General features: G+C 41.5%; 2 protein-coding genes and 1 long non-coding RNA gene across 21 annotated transcripts in view; 1 reads left to right on the top strand and 2 right to left on the bottom strand.

Annotated features, from left to right (window-relative positions):
• LOC111572686 (CLIP-associating protein 1-A-like) overlaps nt 1-4,861 on the bottom strand; it is a 78,434-nt gene extending 73,573 nt beyond the window's left edge. For 5 of the 19 annotated variants that reach the window (XM_035950755.2, XM_035950839.2, XM_055008555.1 and 2 more), the window contains exon 1: nt 3,539-4,859. In XM_035950755.2, coding sequence (XP_035806648.2) covers nt 3,539-3,721 — 183 coding nt within the window. In that variant the 5' untranslated portion in view covers nt 3,722-4,859. Of the gene's footprint in view, nt 1-3,538 lie in introns of all 19 variants that reach the window. The other 14 variants (XM_055008565.1, XM_055008558.1, XM_055008554.1 and 11 more) reach the window with 10 other exon arrangements.
• Nucleotides 3,911-10,820, top strand: LOC129348324 (uncharacterized). The gene is made up of 3 exons (XR_008600848.1): nt 3,911-4,049; nt 9,031-9,089; nt 9,498-10,820. It is a non-coding gene; the product is annotated as an uncharacterized LOC129348324 (long non-coding RNA).
• On the bottom strand, nt 6,168-20,471 carry LOC111575063 (NACHT, LRR and PYD domains-containing protein 12-like). Its single transcript, XM_055008576.1, is given in 10 exon segments — nt 6,168-7,523; nt 7,672-7,718; nt 10,941-11,114; nt 11,414-11,587; nt 11,665-13,012; nt 13,015-13,512; nt 13,901-13,984; nt 14,905-15,187; nt 17,824-18,453; nt 20,320-20,471. Coding segments are annotated over 9 exon segments (3,210 nt in total). The 5' UTR covers nt 17,899-18,453; nt 20,320-20,471; the 3' UTR covers nt 6,168-6,996.
• Between the last annotated feature and the right edge of the window lie 335 nt (nt 20,472-20,806).

Here is a 20,806-nt window from a genome sequence, read left to right as displayed (position 1 = left end):
GCTTTCAGCTCCACTGAAGTATGAATAGGATACGAACTACAATCCAACATGGCGGAGCTGCACCCGAACTACAATCCAACATGGCGGAGCTGCATCGGGACTACAAATCAAGAGACGTTCCACATATTATGGCGGGACAAACTGTACTGACGTAGGAACCGCATGCAAACCACAATCCAACATGGCGGCACGTTCGCTGCAGCTTTATTTACAAAAACAAGTCACTGATTAAACGCTGAAAACTAATAATTACATTTTCTTTGACAGCCTTACAGCAGTGGCGTGAATCTTTAAATTTGTTCTGTGTCAACTCTCAGAATTTATTCTATTTTTTAATAGCACAGCAGCAAACTTTGAAGAAATACCAGCAGAAAAATGTGTTTTGGTGCTAACATGCAGAACGTTTTTAAAGAAGGATTAAAAGATTACAACAGAAAGCAAATGTTAAATTTAAAAAAATAAACCCAAGTATGTGCAAAATGAATAAACTAGGGTTGGGTTTTAATGTACCTTAACAAATCAATTAGGCAGCTATGTTTGAAGCAGATTGTTACCCTTCTGAAACTGGGTTTCAAAGACATGCTTTCTTTTAGAAAATAAACTAAAATGAAAATAAATACACCATTAATCAGCCACAGTCTGTGAAAACAAAACACATTTTCAACTTTCCAAAAGATCTTGAAAATACCAACGTGAGCAAAACTCATCTTAAAACTGTGATATTTAATCAAAATCACTTTATTCTCATTAAAATAATCACCAACAATAAACTGGCTGCATCAGATCCTGCAAGAAAAAACAACAATGTTTTCTCAGTGAAATGTGAAGTGTGTGACCAAAAGCAAGAAAATCCACTTTACTGGATGAAAACCAAAGCTACTGGATGAATAAATAAATGCAGCATGGCTCAGAAACAGTGAACAGAGGAGCAGGTTGCTGGAGATCCATTCAGCATGGTTCTCTAGAATAATTTATCTGCTTCTCCTGAATATGTAGCCTCTATTGTAGTCTAATGTTTTGCTTCTTTAAAAAGAAAAAAAGGCTCATATTCGTCAAACTAAAAACAAATAGTTTAGAAGCAAACTCGGGTACAGGATAAATAAATTCAAAACTACCCGCAGCTCTACAAACCACAACATTTCCTTTAAGCTCGACGTGTTCAAACAGGAGAATATGACGAGCAATAGTTAATTAACTAATTAATAATCATTTTGTCCACAAAATAGTCAAATATTTTCATTAAGATTTCCCTCAAGATAAGCTGATTGATCTGTTTCGATTTCTGGCTTTATTTGACCAAGTGTCCCCAAACGATATTATTTAATCACATAAAAACAAGGAAATGCTGGAATCGTGGAATATTTGGTCATTTCTTTAAAGATGCTCAACCTTAAACCTTAAATGGGTATTTAGTGGAAATGCAAAAATGTCCAACACTCTGCTTTTCCCAGTTTTTTTATTCTTGTAAACTGAAAGATTTCTATTTTCTGCCAGTTAGGACAAGACTTGTGAGGATTATTTTTACTGCCATGTCGTGACATTTACACATTTAACAGCAAATCAAGAAAATAAAACACATGATTGTTAGGTTTGGGTTCCACTGCTCATCTGACAGCATCTCGTGTAAATGCTGCTATGAAGCTCACCGAGCGTGAAGACTGACGGCCACTATACCAGCAGACAGGAAGTTAGTCCACGCTGACTTCCTGTAAACTTCCTGTCGGTCTCAGAGGAAAAGGAAACTGGGCTAATGGAACCGTAAATGAAGTTCAGAAACGTTCGCCTGGGAGCCTCGTCCCCATTACTGCCCCACGGTCACCATGGCAACCACAGGATGCTGCGTTTCCAGGACAGCGGATCTGTGTGTGTCTACAGCCGACCAGGACCAGAGATAGAACCAGGACCAGGACTAGAGATAGAACCAGGACCAGAGATAGAACCAGGACCAGGACTAGAGATAGAACCAGGACCAGGGCTACAGATAGAACCAGAACCAGGGATAGAACCAGGACCAGGACCAGAGATAGAACCAGGACCAAAAATAGAACCAGAACCAGGACTAGAGATAGAACCAGAACCAGAGATGGAACCAGAACCAGGACTAGAGATAGAAACAGGACCAGAGACAGAACCAGGACCAGAGATAGAACCAGAACCAGAGACATAATCAGGACCAGAGATAGAAGCAGGACCAGGACCAGAGATAGAACCAGAAATAGAACCAGGGCCAGAGACAGAACCAGGACCAGGATCAGGGACAGAGACAGAATCAGAATCAGAGATAGAACCAGGACCAGAGACAGAACCAGGACCACAGACAGAACCAGGACCAGGACTAGAGACAGAACCAGGACCAGGGATAGAACCAGGACCAGAGATAGAACCAGAGATAGAATCAAGACCAGGACCAGAGACAGAACCAGAACCAGGATCATTGTCTAATTTGTTTGTCTCTTTTTTGTTGTCTTTCATGGCATTTATCAATTTTTTTGTTATTTTGTGTCTCGTTCTTGTAACATTTTGTCTTTTTTTTGTTGTTGTTTTTTGTCTGACTGTTGTGGTTTTGATCATCCAATAAAATCCTCTATGGTTCAGTTCCAGATGACTAAATGTTGTGTTCCTTTGTCGACACTGTGATCTGGAATGTTGAAATGACAAACTGAGGCCGAATGTTGCTGAAATTTTATTTATTTTTCATAAGAAATTTCAGGTTGTTCATCATGTTTTGTAAAAATACACTTCCTTAAATGTGAACATTGCTGCACTAAAACAAGGAAATTATTTGGAGTTATTTGTAGGTTATTATGCTGTGGCTTTACTGGTCACTGGAGACCACATTGGGCTGAATGTGGAACTAACCTGAACTAAAATGAGTTTGACACCGATGGTCTAAGGTCGCAGATCTCTTGACAGTCATGGTTAAAGTGAACGTTTAGCTGCTGCTCTGCTCGCTGTATTAAAAGAGGACAACAACTTGAAGCAGCTCCACTGTCATCTCTGTGTGTTAATGAACCAGCAGCAGCCACCAATCTGCAGAAATCACACGCGAACGCTCGTGTTCTGTGGAAACCAGCAGCTCAGATATACACAAGTTACTCCATCAACCTCCATGACAGCAGTGAGAACTGTGGGACGAAACTCTGGAGAGAACTGAGTAATTTAAGAGAGAAAACAGACGCTGACAGCGTTAGCTTGGGTACAATTAATTAGTGATTACACTGATTAACAGGATGCAGCCAGAGAGTGTTTTATTAGACACACAGGAGGTCAGCTGATCATGAGAACATGTGACATGTGTCAACAGGAAACCGAGAAGAAAACGCCTAAAAACTAGACTAGAATTCATAATGTGTGGGTTTAAAGTGAGCGGCTTCTTCCTGTGGTTTCCACTAAATCACAGCCAAAACAAAGACATGCTGGATAAAGAAATAAACCAGGAGACAATAAATGAGTCAAACCAGCAACATTTCTGTGTTGGTTCTGTTGTATTTTAGTGCCCAGTTGAACCACAGCAACAGGATTCAAACCACCAACCCACCTTGAAGTTGCTGGAGTTGACCCAGGAGCTGGCCACGGCGTCCACCACCCGGTCCAGCGCCGTCTGGTCCTGCTCCAGGTCGGGACACTTCTCCTCGTCCAGCAGGAGCTCCAGGACCTCCGGACCCGCTTGGAGCCTCCCGCCCAGGTCCTTCTGCAGCAGCTGCTCCAGCAGGTTCTCCATCCTCACCACCTCCTCCTCCTCCTTCTCCAGGAAATCTGACTTCCAGCCGGACCTTCGCTCCACCGAAGCCCCGACAGCGCTGAGAAGCTGCCGCAGGATCAGACACCAGAGGCGGCTTTAGGAGGCGGCTAGAGTCGCTACAACATCCCGCGGCGGAGAGCTACGCCGGACGTTGCTCCTCATTCTCCTGCGCGACAAACACCGAGAATCAGGAGAACTTTCCAAAGTGGAACGCTTAAATTCAGTTCTAACGAGGGCAGAGATGTGAGCCGACCTGTGGGTCAGAACCAGAACCGGCGTCGCTACTTTACCCAGAGCGAACCGTCCGGTAAGTGACGCAGCTCAAGTTAAATGTCATAACAGTACATGTAGCCGTTAGCTTCTGCTGCTAACAGCTACACTAAATATCACATAAGAACATGTAGTCGTTAGCTTCTGATGCTAACACCTACACAACATGCAAATGCAGGTCATGTTAGCTTCTGCTGCTAACAGCTACACTAAATATCACTACAGCTCATATAGCCGTTAGCTTCTGATGCTAACAGCTACAACAAATACAAGTACAGTTCATATAGCCGTTGGCTTCTGCTGCTAACAGCTACACTAAATATCACTACAGCTCATATAGCCGTTAGCTTCTGATGCTAACAGCTACAACAAATATCAGTACAGTTCATATAGCCATTAGCTTCTGATGCTACCAGCTACATAGGCGAGCTCCACCGTGCGTTCCGGAGGAGCTGCTGCGGGCGGAAGGAGCCGGTTTACAGAAGAGAACTGCTCGCCTGGTTCTAGCAGGTTAATTAATGCGGTAACCGGCTGAAGCTTCACTCACCGGATGGACGAAGTCGTTCCTCGGAAGGAAAAGTCCAAAGTGGCAACGCTGCCTCCGGACACCAACTCCTAAAGGCCGAACCGGTCCCACGACAAACCGGGACCGGAAAGAAAAGACGAAGAAATTATTATTGTTGGAGTGAAAAACAGCTTGTCCCACCACGGACGCCGTAGAGAGAGAAGGAGGCCGCAGAACAACGCCATCTGCCGGCAGCACTGAGCAACTGCACCGAGCCCTGCAGGCTCAGAACCGGAGATAGAACCAGAACCATAGAGTGTAAAATAAAGATGGATGTAGCATAAACCCTGTTTTGATTGATCCTCTGGTCTGGTCACCAATTAAAGATTGGAGCTGTTTGTCTTCTACCGCTTTAATTCTTCCTTTATTAGCCACTTTTCATCTCATTGATCTTCTTTGTTTTGTTGTTGATGCTTTTCCACAGTAATCTCCCTCATTGATTAGTGGAATATAATAATCATCTTTGGTCTGTCTCAGATCTTTAACTACTTTATTTCTTGGTTCCTGAAATGTTCTCCTGTCATGAGTTCATCCAGATATTAGAGCAGCCTTCAGTCTCTTTCCTTCATTAACCTCCATAGATGCTCATTTAACCGCACTGACACATTCTTTGACCCGAATGAGGGACTTTCTTTTACACCATTGTTTTAGTCTCACTATCTCCAGCCATCAGAATATTAGAAGCTGTTTCTACGTCATCAGACTGCAGGACGTCATTCAGTCAAACTGCTTTAGTTTTTAAACATTACAACAACTTTGACACTGATGTCTGGAGAAAAACACTTCATTAGTGAGTTCTCCTACAGTTAAAGTCCGCTGATGATCTGATTGTTCCCACATTCAAATATTTAGTAATTCTTTCAGGTTCGTCAGTAAAAATTAGATCTATTTGTTAAAAAATGTCAGTTACTCTTCATGATGCATCCAAACAGCATATAATAATCACAAATTATGAGGAAATAAACAAGTAAAAATGATTGAAAGGAAAGAAAAAGTGGTGAAATGTTTTAGATTTTTACTTCAAATGACTGATGATCACCAAAATAGTAGATCTATTTGTAGAAATATCTTTCTCTTACTATTCTGTCAAATGTATTTGTGACCAAAAATAATGGCTTCTTCTGTCTTTAGGAAATAAAAATCAGCTCAAATGTGTATTTAGTCCTCAAATAAAAGTCCTCAGAGTTCTGGATTCATGCTGTTGGTTTTGTGTCCTTTAACTCTGAGGTTTTTTCCAGCTGGAAGCAAAAGGAGCAGCAGGTGAAGCTGCTACTGATCAAAGTGTTGGTTTGTCTACAGAATCATCCAGTAACCATGACAACCACCTGGACCTCCAACCAGAGTCTAGGAGACAGTTTGTCTAAAAGGCTCTGATTGATGAGGAGAGATTCTCTGTTGTTTCACTGGAAATAGTTCAAAGTTGATCCAATGATCCAATCAGAGAGAGGAACCTTTTAGTCACATTGAGATGAGGATTTGTTTTTGGACTTTAAATGTATTTTTTTACAACCCTGTTCCATGTTGAGTAGAATAAAGCAGATGAATAATAAACAGCTGATATAATGTATGTTTGTAATGAAGAACTCAGAGTCAGGATTTTTAACCACAGCCCTTTATTCTTCTCCATCACACACAAGATGAAGGAAGTTCTCACTTCATCACTAGAACAGGACTGAAACACTCAAATCAGGATCAAGTCTGGCTGCACAAAAACCTGATTTTCACTGGACAATAATGTGTGAAAGTCTGTCAGCAGTTTGTAGATTCACTGCTTCCTCTCTCATTTCACACTTTGTGCAGCTCAAATGCTTTTAGTTCAAGTGAGCATCAGAGGAAACACCACATCCTGATATTCACTCTCAACATTTGACTGGAAAAAGACACAAACACCACATTTGGCTCCTGGAATAATCACAACTTCCATCTTTGAAGAGGAACAAGTTTACAAGTAGGGCTGCCACAAACGGCGTGTCGATGAATCGCCTGAGCACGATACGTCATCAAAAGCGGAAGTGAGCGCGCAATGCAACAGAAATCACCGTCCGAGTGGAGCGCGGATGTCCGCGCTGTATCGTAAACGCGGATGTCCACGCTGTATTGTGCATATATAATATATGCATATACTATATATGCACGATACAGCGCGGATGTCCATGTGTGTTCCGCACTCCACTCGGACGGTGATTTCTGTTGCATTGCGCGCTCACTTCCGCTTTTGATGACGTATCGTGCGCAGGCGATTAGTTGACGCGTCGTTTGTGGCAGCCCTATTTACAAGGAATCATTTAGAAGGATTTCACAAAGAAACACATTTAATCCATGAATGTGGAAACATGTTTCTGAGGGACAGAGTCATGGAGAGACTCAACTATCTGTTCAACACTGTTTCTCTACCAGGAGGAGACTCTGGAGACTCAACTCAGCACAGAATCACTGAGGAATCAGACGACCAGAACCCAAATCCAGGATAGAGAGGTTGAGTGAATGTGGTGTTGAAGGTGTGGAGGTGGATCAGAGAGTCAGAGGAGACTCTGTAGAAGGACAGAGTTCCAGCAGGAACGTCCACATAAACTGAAACTCTGTGAGACACTGAGGAGGAACTGATGGGTGTTTCACTGTAATTGTGAAAGACAGAGTAACCACGACGATCAAAGCAGCTCAGACTCCAGGACTGATCATTCAGTCCAAACCAACAGTCATTACTGTGTCCTTTCCTTCTGATTCCTCTGTAACTCACTGATATATGAACCTCTCCTCTCCACTTGACCTCCCAGTAACAGCGACCAGTCAGACCAGTTCTACACAGCAGCTGATGATACCAGTCAAACCTGTCTGGATGATCAGGATACCACTGAACCTCCTCCACAAATGTCACCTTCCTGTTGTTGTCAGACAGTTCGAGGTTTCTGTTTACTGTGTTTGTGTCGACTGTGAGTTGACAGGAATCTGATGGAGAGAACAAACAACACAGCTGCAGTTATTGATGGATCATGTGATCAGTATTAAAGCTTTGATGATGACCTCAGAGATGTGACACTTTGAAGATGCTTGAATGTGCTGCTTTGTTTCCATCAATCCATTAAAACACACTTACACTTCCTCAGACCTGGTGTCAACCATTGGACTCCAGCAGGCGTCACCCTGAAAGGAGGAGGACGGTCAGAGCAGCAGCGACTCTTTCAGCAGCACACATGGACGTTACATGGCTCTCACACTGTTCCACTGATAAAGGACCAGTCCAACATGGAGACACAGACACCTGAATGCAGCATCTCTAAAGTCCTGTCCTGTGCTCGTCACATTCCAGCTCAGTTTACACTCATTATTCAGCTTTACTCATTGATGCTTCCTCTGTTCATGGAGCTAGGCTAACAGTTTACTCTGCTTCCTGTCTTTGAGCTAAGCTAGGCTAACAGTTTACCCTGCTTCCTGTCTTTGAGCTAAGCTAGGCTAACAGTTTACCCTGCTTCCTGTCTTTGAGCTAAGCCAGGCTAACACTTTACCGTGCTTCCTGTCTTTGAGTTAAGCTAGGCTAACAGTTTACCCTGCTTCCTGTCTTTGAGCTAAGCTAGGCTAACAGTTTACCCTGCTTCCTGTCTTTGAGTTAAGCTAGGCTAACAGGTTATGCTGCTTCCAGTCTTTGAGCTAAGCTAGGCTAACAGTTTACCCTCCTTCCTGTCTTTCAGCTAAGCTAGGCTAACAGTTTACCCTGCTTCCTGTCTTTGAGTTAAGCTAGGCTAACAGGTTATGCTGCTTCCAGTCTTTGAGCTAAGCTAGGCTAACAGTTTACCCTGCTTCCTGTTTCTGAACGAAGCTAAGCTAGCATTTTGACTTGCTTCCAGTCATGTGGTAAGCTAGCTAACAGTTTGCCCTATGTCTTGTCATTGTGCTAAGCTAGGCTAACAGTTTACTCTGCTTCTAATATTTGAGCTAAGCTTGGCTAACAGTTTACCCTGCTTTCTGTTTCTGTGCTAAACTATGCTAACAGTTTATCCTGCTTCCAATCTTGTACGAAGCTAGGTCCCTACTTACACGTTTTATGCTAGGCTGTGCTAACAGTTAGGCTTTGCTAGGCCTCTGTTTGCTGTCTTTGTACTAAACTAGGCTAACAGTTTACCTTGATTCCTGTCTTTGAGCTAAGCTAGGCTAACAGTTTCCCTGCTTCCAGTCATTGAACGAAGCTAAGCTAGCATTTTGCCTTGCTTCCAGTCATGTGCTAAGCTAGCTAACAGTTTGCCCTACTTCCTGTCTTGTGCTAAGATAGTCTAACAGTTTACCCTACTTCCAGTCATTAAGCTAAGCTAGCACATCACCTTGTTTCCAGTCTTGTGCTCAGCTATTGTAACAATTTACCCTTCTTCCAGCCTTTTTGCTCAACTCGGCTTAAAGTTTCCCTCTGCTTCCATTCTTTGTGCTACGCTATGCTAACAGTTTCCCTCTGTTTCCACCACAGGGGGTCCTCGACTTACGTTGGAGTTTCGTTCCTATGATTGATGTAAGTCGATTTTTGCGGTAAGTCAGAACTCCAGTGAAAATGTAAACAAAGCCGTTATGTACATCATGATATCGATCAGTTCTTCATGAAACTCATGAATAACAACAAATTTCATGCATGTATGAATCATTTTACAAGAAGATAACAGAATATGTTGGACTGTTTTTACAACTTCATCTAATAATGCCGATGTTCGTCGGTGCTCCGAGCGTTTTATTAAATCTAATTTCACTTCCATGGTGTGTTGGCCTTAAGGCAGAATTATCAATGTACTTTTATTTTGAAAAAGCCTTCATTTTGAAGTTGTCTGTTGACAGTTGTCACTTTCTGTCTGCTATTTTGATATTTAGTTTTACACATATACGTGGTTTTCTGGATGCACTATACTTAATGTATTTATGTTGCTTTATTCTGTTTAATTGCAGTTTTCACTCTGTAATGTGTATCAGGAGCCACAGTAGAGAGGTCAAGTTTGCTACAACTCACGATTCATTTTATAAGAACAAATTTAACTAGTTGGACATCTGCAGCTTTTATGTTGCAAGCATCAGAAGAGTCTGACTGACGCTTAAGAGCCATAATGAAGGGCAAAAAGTTAGTGAATGGAGAACAATCCAACGTGGTGCACAACCGGAGAGTAGAAACACCAGTTCTGACGTAACGACAAAACAGCTTGGTCGAGGACATCGTAAACCGAGGACCCCCTGAATACCGTAGACCTTCCTCCAGCCCACGGCTTCCAGCTGCCCATTTCCACCAATCTACTCTGCATTGCCCTCACTATACTTGATATGCTCATCTACAGACTGTTTGCATCTTACGACCAGCTATATATGTAGTATATTTAATACCAGAGCCGTACACCATAGAAGTAAACTATGAATCAGTTTCAGTGTTGGCTTCTACTTTGTATGTATCATCTATGTTGCTCTGATCATGCATGTGTGTGTTATATGTTTCCTTGTCCACTACCCCCTCTACCTCTTCTGTCTCTCTCAACCAGCCAGCCAGCAGCAGATGGGTCCCCCCCACATAAAGAGCCGGGTTCTACTCAAGGTTTCTTCCCGTTAAAAGGGAGGTTTTTCTTGCCACTGTCTACTTGGCGCTGCTCTGGGGGTTCATATGGGTTCTGTAAAGTGTCTTGAGACAATTTGACCTGTAATTGGAGCTATATAAACAAAACTGAATTGAATATGATGTTTTGATGCTAAGCTAGGCTAACAGGTTCCCCTTCCCTTCAGTCATGGTGTATAGCTGAGCTAACAGTGTTCTTCTGCTTCCACTCTGTAAGGGACTCAAATTCATTATGGTTAAAATTTGTGGAATTTTATTTTGAAATGTACTTCTTGTGTTTTATGTTGCCATTTCCTGTTATAAAGGAAGATTATTTTGAAAGGTCACTTAGCGCACATAGCGAACTACATATGTAAACGGTACACGTTAATGACGGTAAGAAGCACAGAGAGAGTAACGAGTGAGAGAAAAGGCAAAGATAAACGGGAGAGTAAGGTGTAACAAGGAATTTAGCTCCAGTTGAAAGTGGTAACAAGGTACAGTAATTATAGCTTCTCAAGGTTATGGTTTAAAGGAAATACGGTGGTATTTAAGAAGTGAGCTAATGTGACATTTCTGTGTTTTATTTCCGTTTTAGCTCTGAAGTTGGTCCTATGTTGAGCTACATTGGTCTAAGTTGGACTTGCAAACTGCAACCTGGTTTATGATCTGTAATAAAAGACATTTGACCATCAGTCCTGGCTTTCATGAATTTTGACTGGTACGCAACACAGTCTTTGTTGTGAGCTGGGAAAAAAGGTTGCCAAGAGTGTCTGTCTGTCTGTCTGTACCTAAGAGTGTCTGTCTGTCTGTACCTGAGAGTTTCCAGTCTACAGTCTGGATCCTCCACTTTAGCTCTCAGCATCTTCTCTCCTGAGTCTCCTGGATGGTTGTAGCTCAGGTCCAGCTCTCTCAGATTTGAGGTCTTGAAGCTCAGAGATGAGGCCAGAGAAGCACAACCTTCCTCTGTGACCAGACAGCCTGACAGCCTGCACACACAAAACAACACAAACCTGACAGACAACACTTGGATGGATGTTTCTCACTCTTTCTGTCCTTCTTTGTCTTTCAGATACATTTTGCTGCACATTTCATGCATCTCAAGCAAATTAACAATCTCAACAATGATTAGTGGGATTTAATCATGTCAAAAATAAACCCTGACAAAGTCCTGCACAAGTTCAGTAAAAGCTCATTTGATGAATCCCATCAGCAGAAATGATTGTACTCAGGTTAGATGTTTATCCACTGATAGAAATCACATCAGTTTCAAAGTGTGAGTCCTGACCTGAGAGCTTCCAGTTTACAGTGTGGACTCTCCAGTCCAGCAGAAAGACTCTCCACTCCTGAATCCTGCAGGTTGTTGTTAGTCAGGTCCAGCTCTGTCACACTGGAGGACTGGGAGCTGAGGACTGAGGACAGAGCTCCACAGCTTCTCTCTGACAGATTACAGCCACTCAGTCTGAAGAGACAAAAAGCAGATTATACTGATGAAACAGCAGCAAAATGAAAAAGGATCTTCAGTCTCCAACTACTTACACAACTTTCTTGGAGGCTTTGACCACTGGCAGCAGCCTCAGAAGAACCTCCTCTGAAGCAGAGTATTTCTTCAGGTCAAACACGTCCAGATGTTCTTCTGATGACAGTAAGATGAAGCCCAGAGCTGACCACTGAGCAGGAGACAGTTTATCTGTGGACAGACGTCCTGATCTCAGGGACTGTTGGATCTCCTCCTCTAGAGAAACATCCTTCAGTTCATTCAGACAGTGGAACAGATTGATGCTTCTCTCTGCAGACACATTCTCACTGATTCTCTCCTTGATGTACTCCACTGTTTCCTGATTGGTCTGTGAGCTACTTCCTGTCTGTGTCAGCAGGCCTGGTAGGAGATTCTGATTGGTCGGGAGTGACAGACCCAGGAGGAAGCGCAGGAACAAGTCCAGGTGTCCGTTTGGACTCTGTAAGGCCTCGTCCACAGCTCTCTGGTGGAGATGTTTTAGTTCAGGTTTCTTTAGAAATACTTTCAGCTTCTTGAAGACAGTTTGTTCTTGTTCCAGCAGGTTGATTCCAGAGTTGATGAAGGTCAGATGGACATGAAGAGCAGCCAGAAACTCCTGAACACTCAGATGGACGAAGCTGAACATCTTGTCTTCCTGTTTCCGTCTTCGCTCTGCTTTGAAGATCTCTGTGAACACTCCTGAGTACACTGAGGCTTCACTCACATCGATGCCGCTTTCTCTCAGATCTTTCTCATAGAAGATCAGGTTGCCCTTTTGCAGCTGTTCAAAAGCCAGTTTAGCTAATGACTTAATGTACTGAATGCACTTCTTTGGACTGTACTTTTCTTTTGTTTGATCAATCTGAAATCTTAGTAACTCTGTGTACATCTCAGTCAGGGTTCTGGGCAGATCTCCTTCCTCTCTGGTTTCCAGCAGCTCCTCCAGAACTGTAGCAGTGATCCAGCAGAACACTGGGATGTGGCACATGATGTGGAGGCTTCGTGATGTCTTCATGTGGGAGATGATGCTGCTGGCCTGCTCCTCATCTCTGAATCTCTTCCTGAAGTACTCCTCCTTCTGTGGGTCGGTGAACCCTCTGACCTCCGTCACCATGTCCACACAGTCAGGAGGGATCTGATTGGCTGCTGCAGGTCGTGTGGTTATCCAGAGGCGAGCTGAGCGCAACAGTTTTCCACTGATCAGTCCCCTCAGCAGGACTTCTATTTCAGTTGACTTTGTTACCTCCACAGAGGGAATATTGTTGACATCAAAGTCCAAATGAAGGCGATTCTCGTCCAGTCCATCAAACACAAACAGCAGTCTGAATCTGCTCTTCTTGTAGCTGCTGGTTCCTGATGACTGCAGAGCTGTAAAGATGTAATTCAGACCTCCACTGAGACGTCTTTAGTTTCTGGGATACAGAAATGAATGAGCTCTGCCAAACCAAACTCTTTTCCCTGCAGTGAATTCAGGGCACGGAAAGTGAACGGGAAAATAAGATGCACATCTTGATTGGTTCTTTCTTCGGCCCAGTCCAACACAAACTTGCGCACAAGGAATGTTTTTCCAATCCCTGCAATCCCATTGGTCAGCACTGTTCTGATGGGTATGTCTTGTCCAGAAGGATGCTTGAAAATGTCTCTGGGTTTGATCTGTGTCTCTGTGTCTGATGGCTTCCACACCTTGTCAATCTGTAGGACCTCATGCTGTGTGTTGACGTGCACGTCCCGGCCAGCTGTGATGTATAGCTCTGTGTAGATATCAACCAGAAGCTGCTTATCTGCTGCCCACCCCTCTGTTGTAACCTTAAACGTGTCCTGGAAGTTTGACTGAAGCTTCTGTTGGTAATATCTGATGGGACTTGGTTCTGGTACCGGAACAGTCTCATCTGTGTCAAACATGAAGGGAACAGTGTGAGGTGTGTGTCTACAGAAACCTCTGTTGTTGGAAAAACACAAGCAACTAAGCAACTACAAAGAGGTTGGACTTTTAATTAGCAACCGTCAAGGTGTCAGTGAATACAGTTTTCTTCACCATCAAAAGGCTCAGAAACTAGCTTAAAATGGGCACCAGTTCAGAAAATTAGATCTGAGGATCACCAGCCACAAAACTGACTATTATGCTACAGCTACACTACAACCTGCTGCCTCATGCAACTCCACAGCCAACCACTGCTCTGTGTTGTACAAAACAACCTGCTGAAACTCAGCTTCCATTTCAGGCATGATGAACTGCTGCCATCTTTCTTTACAGACCAAAGAATCCATCAGTTTTACCTTCAGTCTGAGGAAGAGGAGGCTGAGTCTGAGAGGAGGAAGGTTCTCTGTTCTCTGAAGTCTCCCCAACATCACTGACATGAACTGACAGACAGACAGAGATCACATGTTATATTCTCCACTGCTTACTGCTTTCATTTATTTCAGCTACAACAGACTTAGAAGGGACTTTATGTTGACATTTATTGATGAGTTTATGGTGTTGATGAACTCTGGTTTTCTGACACCAAACTGCTCCTTCAAAGTAAAAGCTGATGTTACTCTGACATTAGTCTGGCATATCCAGACCATTCTGAAGAACAGAGTGTTCTGGCTTCACCTCATCATCATTCTGCTATAGAGGGAAGAAGGGCTGTCTTTTTAAAGCAGCCACAGTCATCCAGGGTGGAGCTAAGCCCAGGATGCAGCAACAGTGTCCCTTTAAAATCGTCAGCCAACATGGCTGCCTTATTGCTCCATCCAAACCCTCTGAAGACTTGACATTTCCAGTGTGGTAGGTCACTGGGAGGTTGTTGATGGTTTAAAAGTATATCGTAATGTTACATAGTACTACATAGTAACATGCCAGATGGTACGCACAGAAAAAGATGTAGTATGTCCCAGTACATATTATGTTAAATGTAGTATGTCAGAAATACCCAGATGTCCGACCACATTCAAACGGATTTTGTAGAATGCAAACTAACATGGTTTTCTGGCCGTTCTGATCCACATTCTATGAACAGTCAACTTTAGCATGTATTAAAATTAAAAAGGTTTGTGATTTGGAATGCTGCTGCTTCAACAACATGTCTCTGCCCTTACTGAGAGCTGATTGGTCAGCTTCCCTCTGGTTGTAAACTGCAGGACCACTCCCAGCTAAACAGTAGATTTTCCAGAGGAACTGACCTTACATGTGGACTCAGGAAAAACTGACAGAACCTGAACTCTATCAAACTGTAGCAGCACCATCATGCATCTTTCTGACTGTAATGATATCATGTTGTTCTTGTCTTGTGACTGACCTTCTGGTCCTGAGCTGCTGGCAGGAAACCTCTGCAGCAGATCATTCCTGGAGATCTTCTCTAAAACCACCCTGGTCACCTGCACAGCTCTCTGAAGTCCATAAGTCTCCACCATCACATCCACAGTTTTACACCTGTCTAGTGTCTGTAGTCGGCTCTTTGTGATGGCTGGGAGGCCTTGAACATTGTTGGGTTGCTGCAGGAACCACTGGAATGTAGACAGCTGATCATCATCCAGATCATCCAGGATGTTCAAGAGCACCTCTGACGTCATCGTAGCTCCCTGATAAAGTCAAAGAAAATGTCAGCAGTTAATGAACAGTTGTGCTGTTGGTGTGGTGGAGGTTGTTGTGTAGCAGCAGGACTGCAGTTAATCCAACAAGACAATAAAAGTTTAGACTTCATAAACAAGGAGTTGACTTGGCTGCCATCTTGGTTCCTCATAAATGCCAAATGATGATCCATTACAAAATGACAAAAACAAGACTCAAAACTACAAAAATGTAAAAAAAAAAAAAAGAGAGACAAACTCAGACACCAAACAAGAAAAACAAGACAAATTGAGATTCAAAATTTGAAAAATTAGATTAGACACAAAACAACATAAATGGGACACAGAACTACAGAAATATAACAAATGACAACATAAACGACACAAAGATAACACGAAAATGGTAGAAATTAGACAAAACAAAAACAAATTAAAACACAAAATGACAAAAATGAGACAAATTAAGACACAAAATGAAAAAAAGGAGAAAAATTAAGACACAAAATGATAAAAAGGAAACAAATTAAGACACAAAATGAAAAAATTAGGCAAATGAAAACACAAAATGACTAAAATGAGACAAATTAAGACACAAAATGATAAAAAGGAAACAAATTAAGACAAGAAATGATAGAAATGAGAAATTAAGATGCAAAATGAAAGAGTCAAATTAAAACACAAAATAAATAAATAAATTAAGACACAAAATGATAAAAAAAACTTAAGACACAAAATGATGAAAAATTTAAACAAATTAAGACACAAAATGAAAAAATGAGACGAATTAAGACAAAACGATAAAAATGAGAAAAATTAAGACACAAAATGGCAAAAATGAGACAAATTAAGACACAAAATGGAAAAAATGAGACAAATTCAGACACAAAATGATAAAAGGAAACAAATTAAGAAAAGAAATTACAGAAATGAGAAATTGAGACAAAATGACAAAAATGAGACAAATTGAGACACAAAATGACAAAAATTAGATAAATTAAGACACAAAATGGTAAAAATGGGACAAATTAAGACACAAAATGGTAAAAAAAACAGATAAATTAAGACACAAAATGGCAAAAATTAGACAAATTAAGACATAAAATGGTAAAAACTGGGACAAATTAAGACGTAAAATGACAAACATGAGACAAATTAAGACGCAAAATGATAAAAATGAGACAAATTAAGACAAAAAATGACAAAAATGAGACAAATTAAGACACAAAATGATAAATATGAGACAAATTAAGACACAAAATAGTAAAAATGAGACAAATTAAGACAAAATGACAAGTCAGATTAAGACACAAAATGACAGAAATGATGCATACAGTTTGTGTGTATATTTATACTGCAGTATAATAGTATAATAGTACAGTATTTTGAATCCTTATACTCTGCATGTAGTAGTACTATTACATGCATTAAACAGTACTATTACCAGTGTGTAACGGTACTGTCCACATTAATGTACTTTATTTCCACTTTTTTATTTCCTCCATGGTGTCCCGACCACTTCATGGCGTTTTTGGTCCGTTTCAGGTGATCGCTGCCCCCCCACCACACCAGCTTTTCCACAATCAGCTGATCACCTGATCAGCTCTATGCCAAGGAGATGTGTTGCACTGGGAGGCTAATGGTCCCACCAGATACTGACTGGTTTTCTGGCCCCCCAGTACAGTTAAAGTGCACATTTCAGAGTGTCCTTTTATTGAGGTCAGCCTGAGGCACACCTGAGCAATAATCCTGCTGTCTAATCAGCATCTGGAGAGGAGGATGGATTATCTCTGCAAAGAAGTGCTCACTAACACAGATTTAGACACATTTGTGAACAACATTTGAGAGAAATGGACCTTTTGTGTACAAAGAAAAAGTCTTACATCTTTGAGTTCAGCTCATGGAAAATGGAGCAAAAACAAAAGTGTTGAGTTTCTATTTTAGTTGAGAGTAAAATGGAGGCTGAACCATGAATCAGCTCTGAGGTCTGGACTACCAAGCAGGATCTGAGTTTATGGAGGGAACTTCAGCTTTACTGTCAACTCATTTTGTTTTCTGAACAATATCTGCCAGCAGAATGTCTTTCTTCAGGTTAATGATTTTCTATCTGGTCCAGGATCAGAGCCTCATATCAGGGTTTTATACTTTTACACTGAGTCTGTTCAGAGTCCAGACCAAACACTGACTGCTACTAAACAGCTCATTACTGCAAGAAATGTCTCTCATGGACTCCACATAGATAAAATAAAATAGTGGAAATAAAGTACATTAATGTGTACAGTACCGTTACACACTGGTAATAGTACTGTTTAATGCATGTAATAGTACTACTACATGCAGAGTATAAGGATTCAAAATACTGTACTATTATACTGTTATACTGCAGTATAAATATACACACAAACTGTATGTATCTGTTAAAAAGTAATGAAAATACTCTCATTATTCATGTACTCTGTATATCCACTAGCAGCCAACAGTTTGGACCTTGAAGATTAACACTGAAGACATACAAACTATAAAAGAACACATATGGAACCATGTTGGAAACAAAAAAGTGTTAATATTCAGTATTAATCTACAACGTAGAAAATAACACAAATAAATAAAAAGCACTGAATGAGAAGGAATGTTAGAGAACTGATATATACATGTACTCTGTGTGTAGTAGGGTAGATAAATTCTCTGAAAGCTCTTTGCAGACGTCTTATGGTAGAGAAACGCATGGATCAGTGTCCTCACACTCATCCATGCTGCTCAACTCACAGCAGCTCACACACACTTTCTACCTTCACCTGCACAGGAAACAAACATCATTGATCCACTCAAATCCTCCTGGAAAAGATCAGCTGCTGCACTTCTACTATCAGTCCAGCAGATGGAGTCATGGAGCTGCAGAGACTCACCCACAAACCCAAAGTCAAAAAGACACCATGCAGTTTGGATTGTGAACAAACAAAGAAACATCAGCAGCTCATCAAACTGACTCAAGTCCATCAATAATCTCATAGAAATATTGACTGATTGCAGTCAATCAATAACCTAATAATCATATTGATCCATGTTTAAACAGCAGTCATCCAAAGTTTGTGCTGAAATAAGAAGTGAACATGTAGAAACATCACAGAGCAGAAACAAACAGCAACATTACTGAAGTTAAAGCAGCAAACAAAGCAAACTTAGACTTTATTCAAAGCGCTGAAGAAGAAGAAGAAAGTTTCCAGTCCACTCCTGGACGCTCAGACAGGTGATCTGTTTCCTGGAACCAGTCAGGACTCCACCTATGAGGAAGCAGCAGGCAGACTTTCACAATAAGAGCACATTTTACAGGCTGATTCCCACTCATTTCATGTGACGGATTATTTCAACATTCAACCTTTTTCATGTCTCTCAACATCCAACACAACTTCTCCAAACCCTGTGGTTCATGAAAGCAGAAACTCCCATCAGGCTGTAAATCCCTGACAGTTAACTTTCCCTAGAATGGAATCACTGGGACAGAACCAACATCAGCAGAGATCACACTAATGCACATTTCCCTCAACAGTGCAGAAAGAGACATGTCTGCTCTCAATCTCATTTAATGCTACATTTAAGAAACATCTCAACATTTCTAGCATTTGGTTTCTTCAAAGTGTATCAGTTTAAATCTTTTCCCCTCTGCTGGACAGATCAGATCACAGGTTGTGATTGACAGCTAATAAGAACAACTCATGTTTAGAACTGCCTGACAAACACAAATGATATTTACTGATAAAACACATTGATTTCAGCATCATTTGATAACTCCTGCTGGTTGGGAACACCCCAACATGTCTGAAGATTTGATTTAAATTCATGTACAGACTCAAAGTCACAATAAATGACGCAAAAAAACCAAAAAACAAAACGCAACATCGACACAAAAAGGTGCAAAATCACTTTAAAAATACATAAAAAACATAAAAAATGCAAAATCACCACAAAAAGGTGAAAAATCAAACATTCAAAGCATTTCCATCCTATAACTGTTGCACTGAAGTTCTGCTGATAAGAACAACTCATGTTTAGAACTGAGAACAAATACAAATGATATTTACTGATAAAACACATTGATTTCAGCACTATTTGCATCAGTTTGATAACTCCTGCTGGTTGGAAACACCCCAACATGTCTGAAGATTTGGTTTTAGGGAAAAAGATTGATTTAATGTTTTAATTGTGTCACAACAACGTTGTTTTTGAGTTAAAATACGACGAATAATTCAATCAGTTTTATGTTCTATAGATAGAGAAAAGATAAAAAACAGTTTAAAGTGTCTTTTACTCACATTCAGACGGAGAAAAGAAGCTGCGACATGAAGACGGTAAAAGCAGAACTAACTTGAGGAACAGGTAGGACCGTGACATCACTGTTGTCAGGGCAACGAAGCAGGAAACAGATTTCTACCTGATCTGACAACAGCACTTCACAGAGGGAACTAGCTGCCAAACCTAACAGGAGACGCTACTCCAATCCAAAGAGACGTCAGCAAACCCCAGACAACGGACACAACAACAAGACAAACACCTGAACTACTGAAAACACAAACCAGGGACTAAACACACCTCTAACAAACACAATCAACATCATGCACACACCTGAGATTTCCTCTCACTCACTGATTGGCTGAAGGATCCAAAAGCAGAAACCCTGCCAGCTAAAGCAGATCAAGCAGTTTTCTAACAAACGCTCTGTCTGGAACATGAAGCAGAGCAAGAAAACAACACAAAACACATGACACACAACATCAGCTCCAGCTGGATCAGTGCTCTGCTCTGATTTTGGGGGAGTTTAATGACTGGAATGATCCATGAACCAGATCCGGGGCTCTTCAGAAAACACTGGGGGCTACAGCTTGGGATGTCCAGCTCTAATGACGCCACCGAGTCCAAACAACAAACTGAGTCTCACTAAACAGCACATTTCAGTCACCAGTTTGGTGTTGAGGATAAAACAGGATCACATGAAATGTCCAGTCCTCAGTCTGATGGGACGTCTGTGTCCTCTGGAAGAAAACTTCTCTCTGTCTGCACACTTGCTTTGAAAGACACTGAGCCTCATGTTTGTGTTTGTTGGTGATGAAGGAGGAACCTCAGAGACTGCAATCAATCAAAGTTCTACTTACTCAGCTTCTTCCCACCAGTACAGATCTCTGCTGTCTGGGTTTGAGCAGAAACATAGAAAATCCTGGGCTGCTTCTCCGTCACTGGTCCTCTGTGTCTGCAGGCTGCCGTCACTCTGAAACACCTCAAACACATCAGAAAGATCCTTTATTGGACCTGATTAGCACAAATCATTCACCTGCAGCTCCTTCTAGCTTCCACTCCCTTAGAAAGAACTAAAAACTGATGAATCTACTGACCTGTCAATGTTTTCTCTATTTGGAATATTCAATTCAATTCAATTATCTTTATTGTCCCCTGAGGGAAATTTGCTTTGCAGGTGAGTAAAACAACAAACACAAAACATAGCAACACAACTCCAAACACAATCACTATCACAAAGATTCAAGGAAAATGCGGCAAGGACAAGTGACCACTGAAGGCAGGACCATCATTCCACATCACTGCCATTCACCTTTTTCTAAAATTCTAATTTAATTGTGTGATGGC

The sequence above is a fragment of the Amphiprion ocellaris genome, chromosome 24 (genome assembly GCF_022539595.1).
Source record: "Amphiprion ocellaris isolate individual 3 ecotype Okinawa chromosome 24, ASM2253959v1, whole genome shotgun sequence".
NCBI classification, from domain to species: Eukaryota; Metazoa; Chordata; class Actinopteri; family Pomacentridae; genus Amphiprion; species Amphiprion ocellaris.
This window is presented reverse-complemented; position numbering and strand designations above follow the sequence as displayed.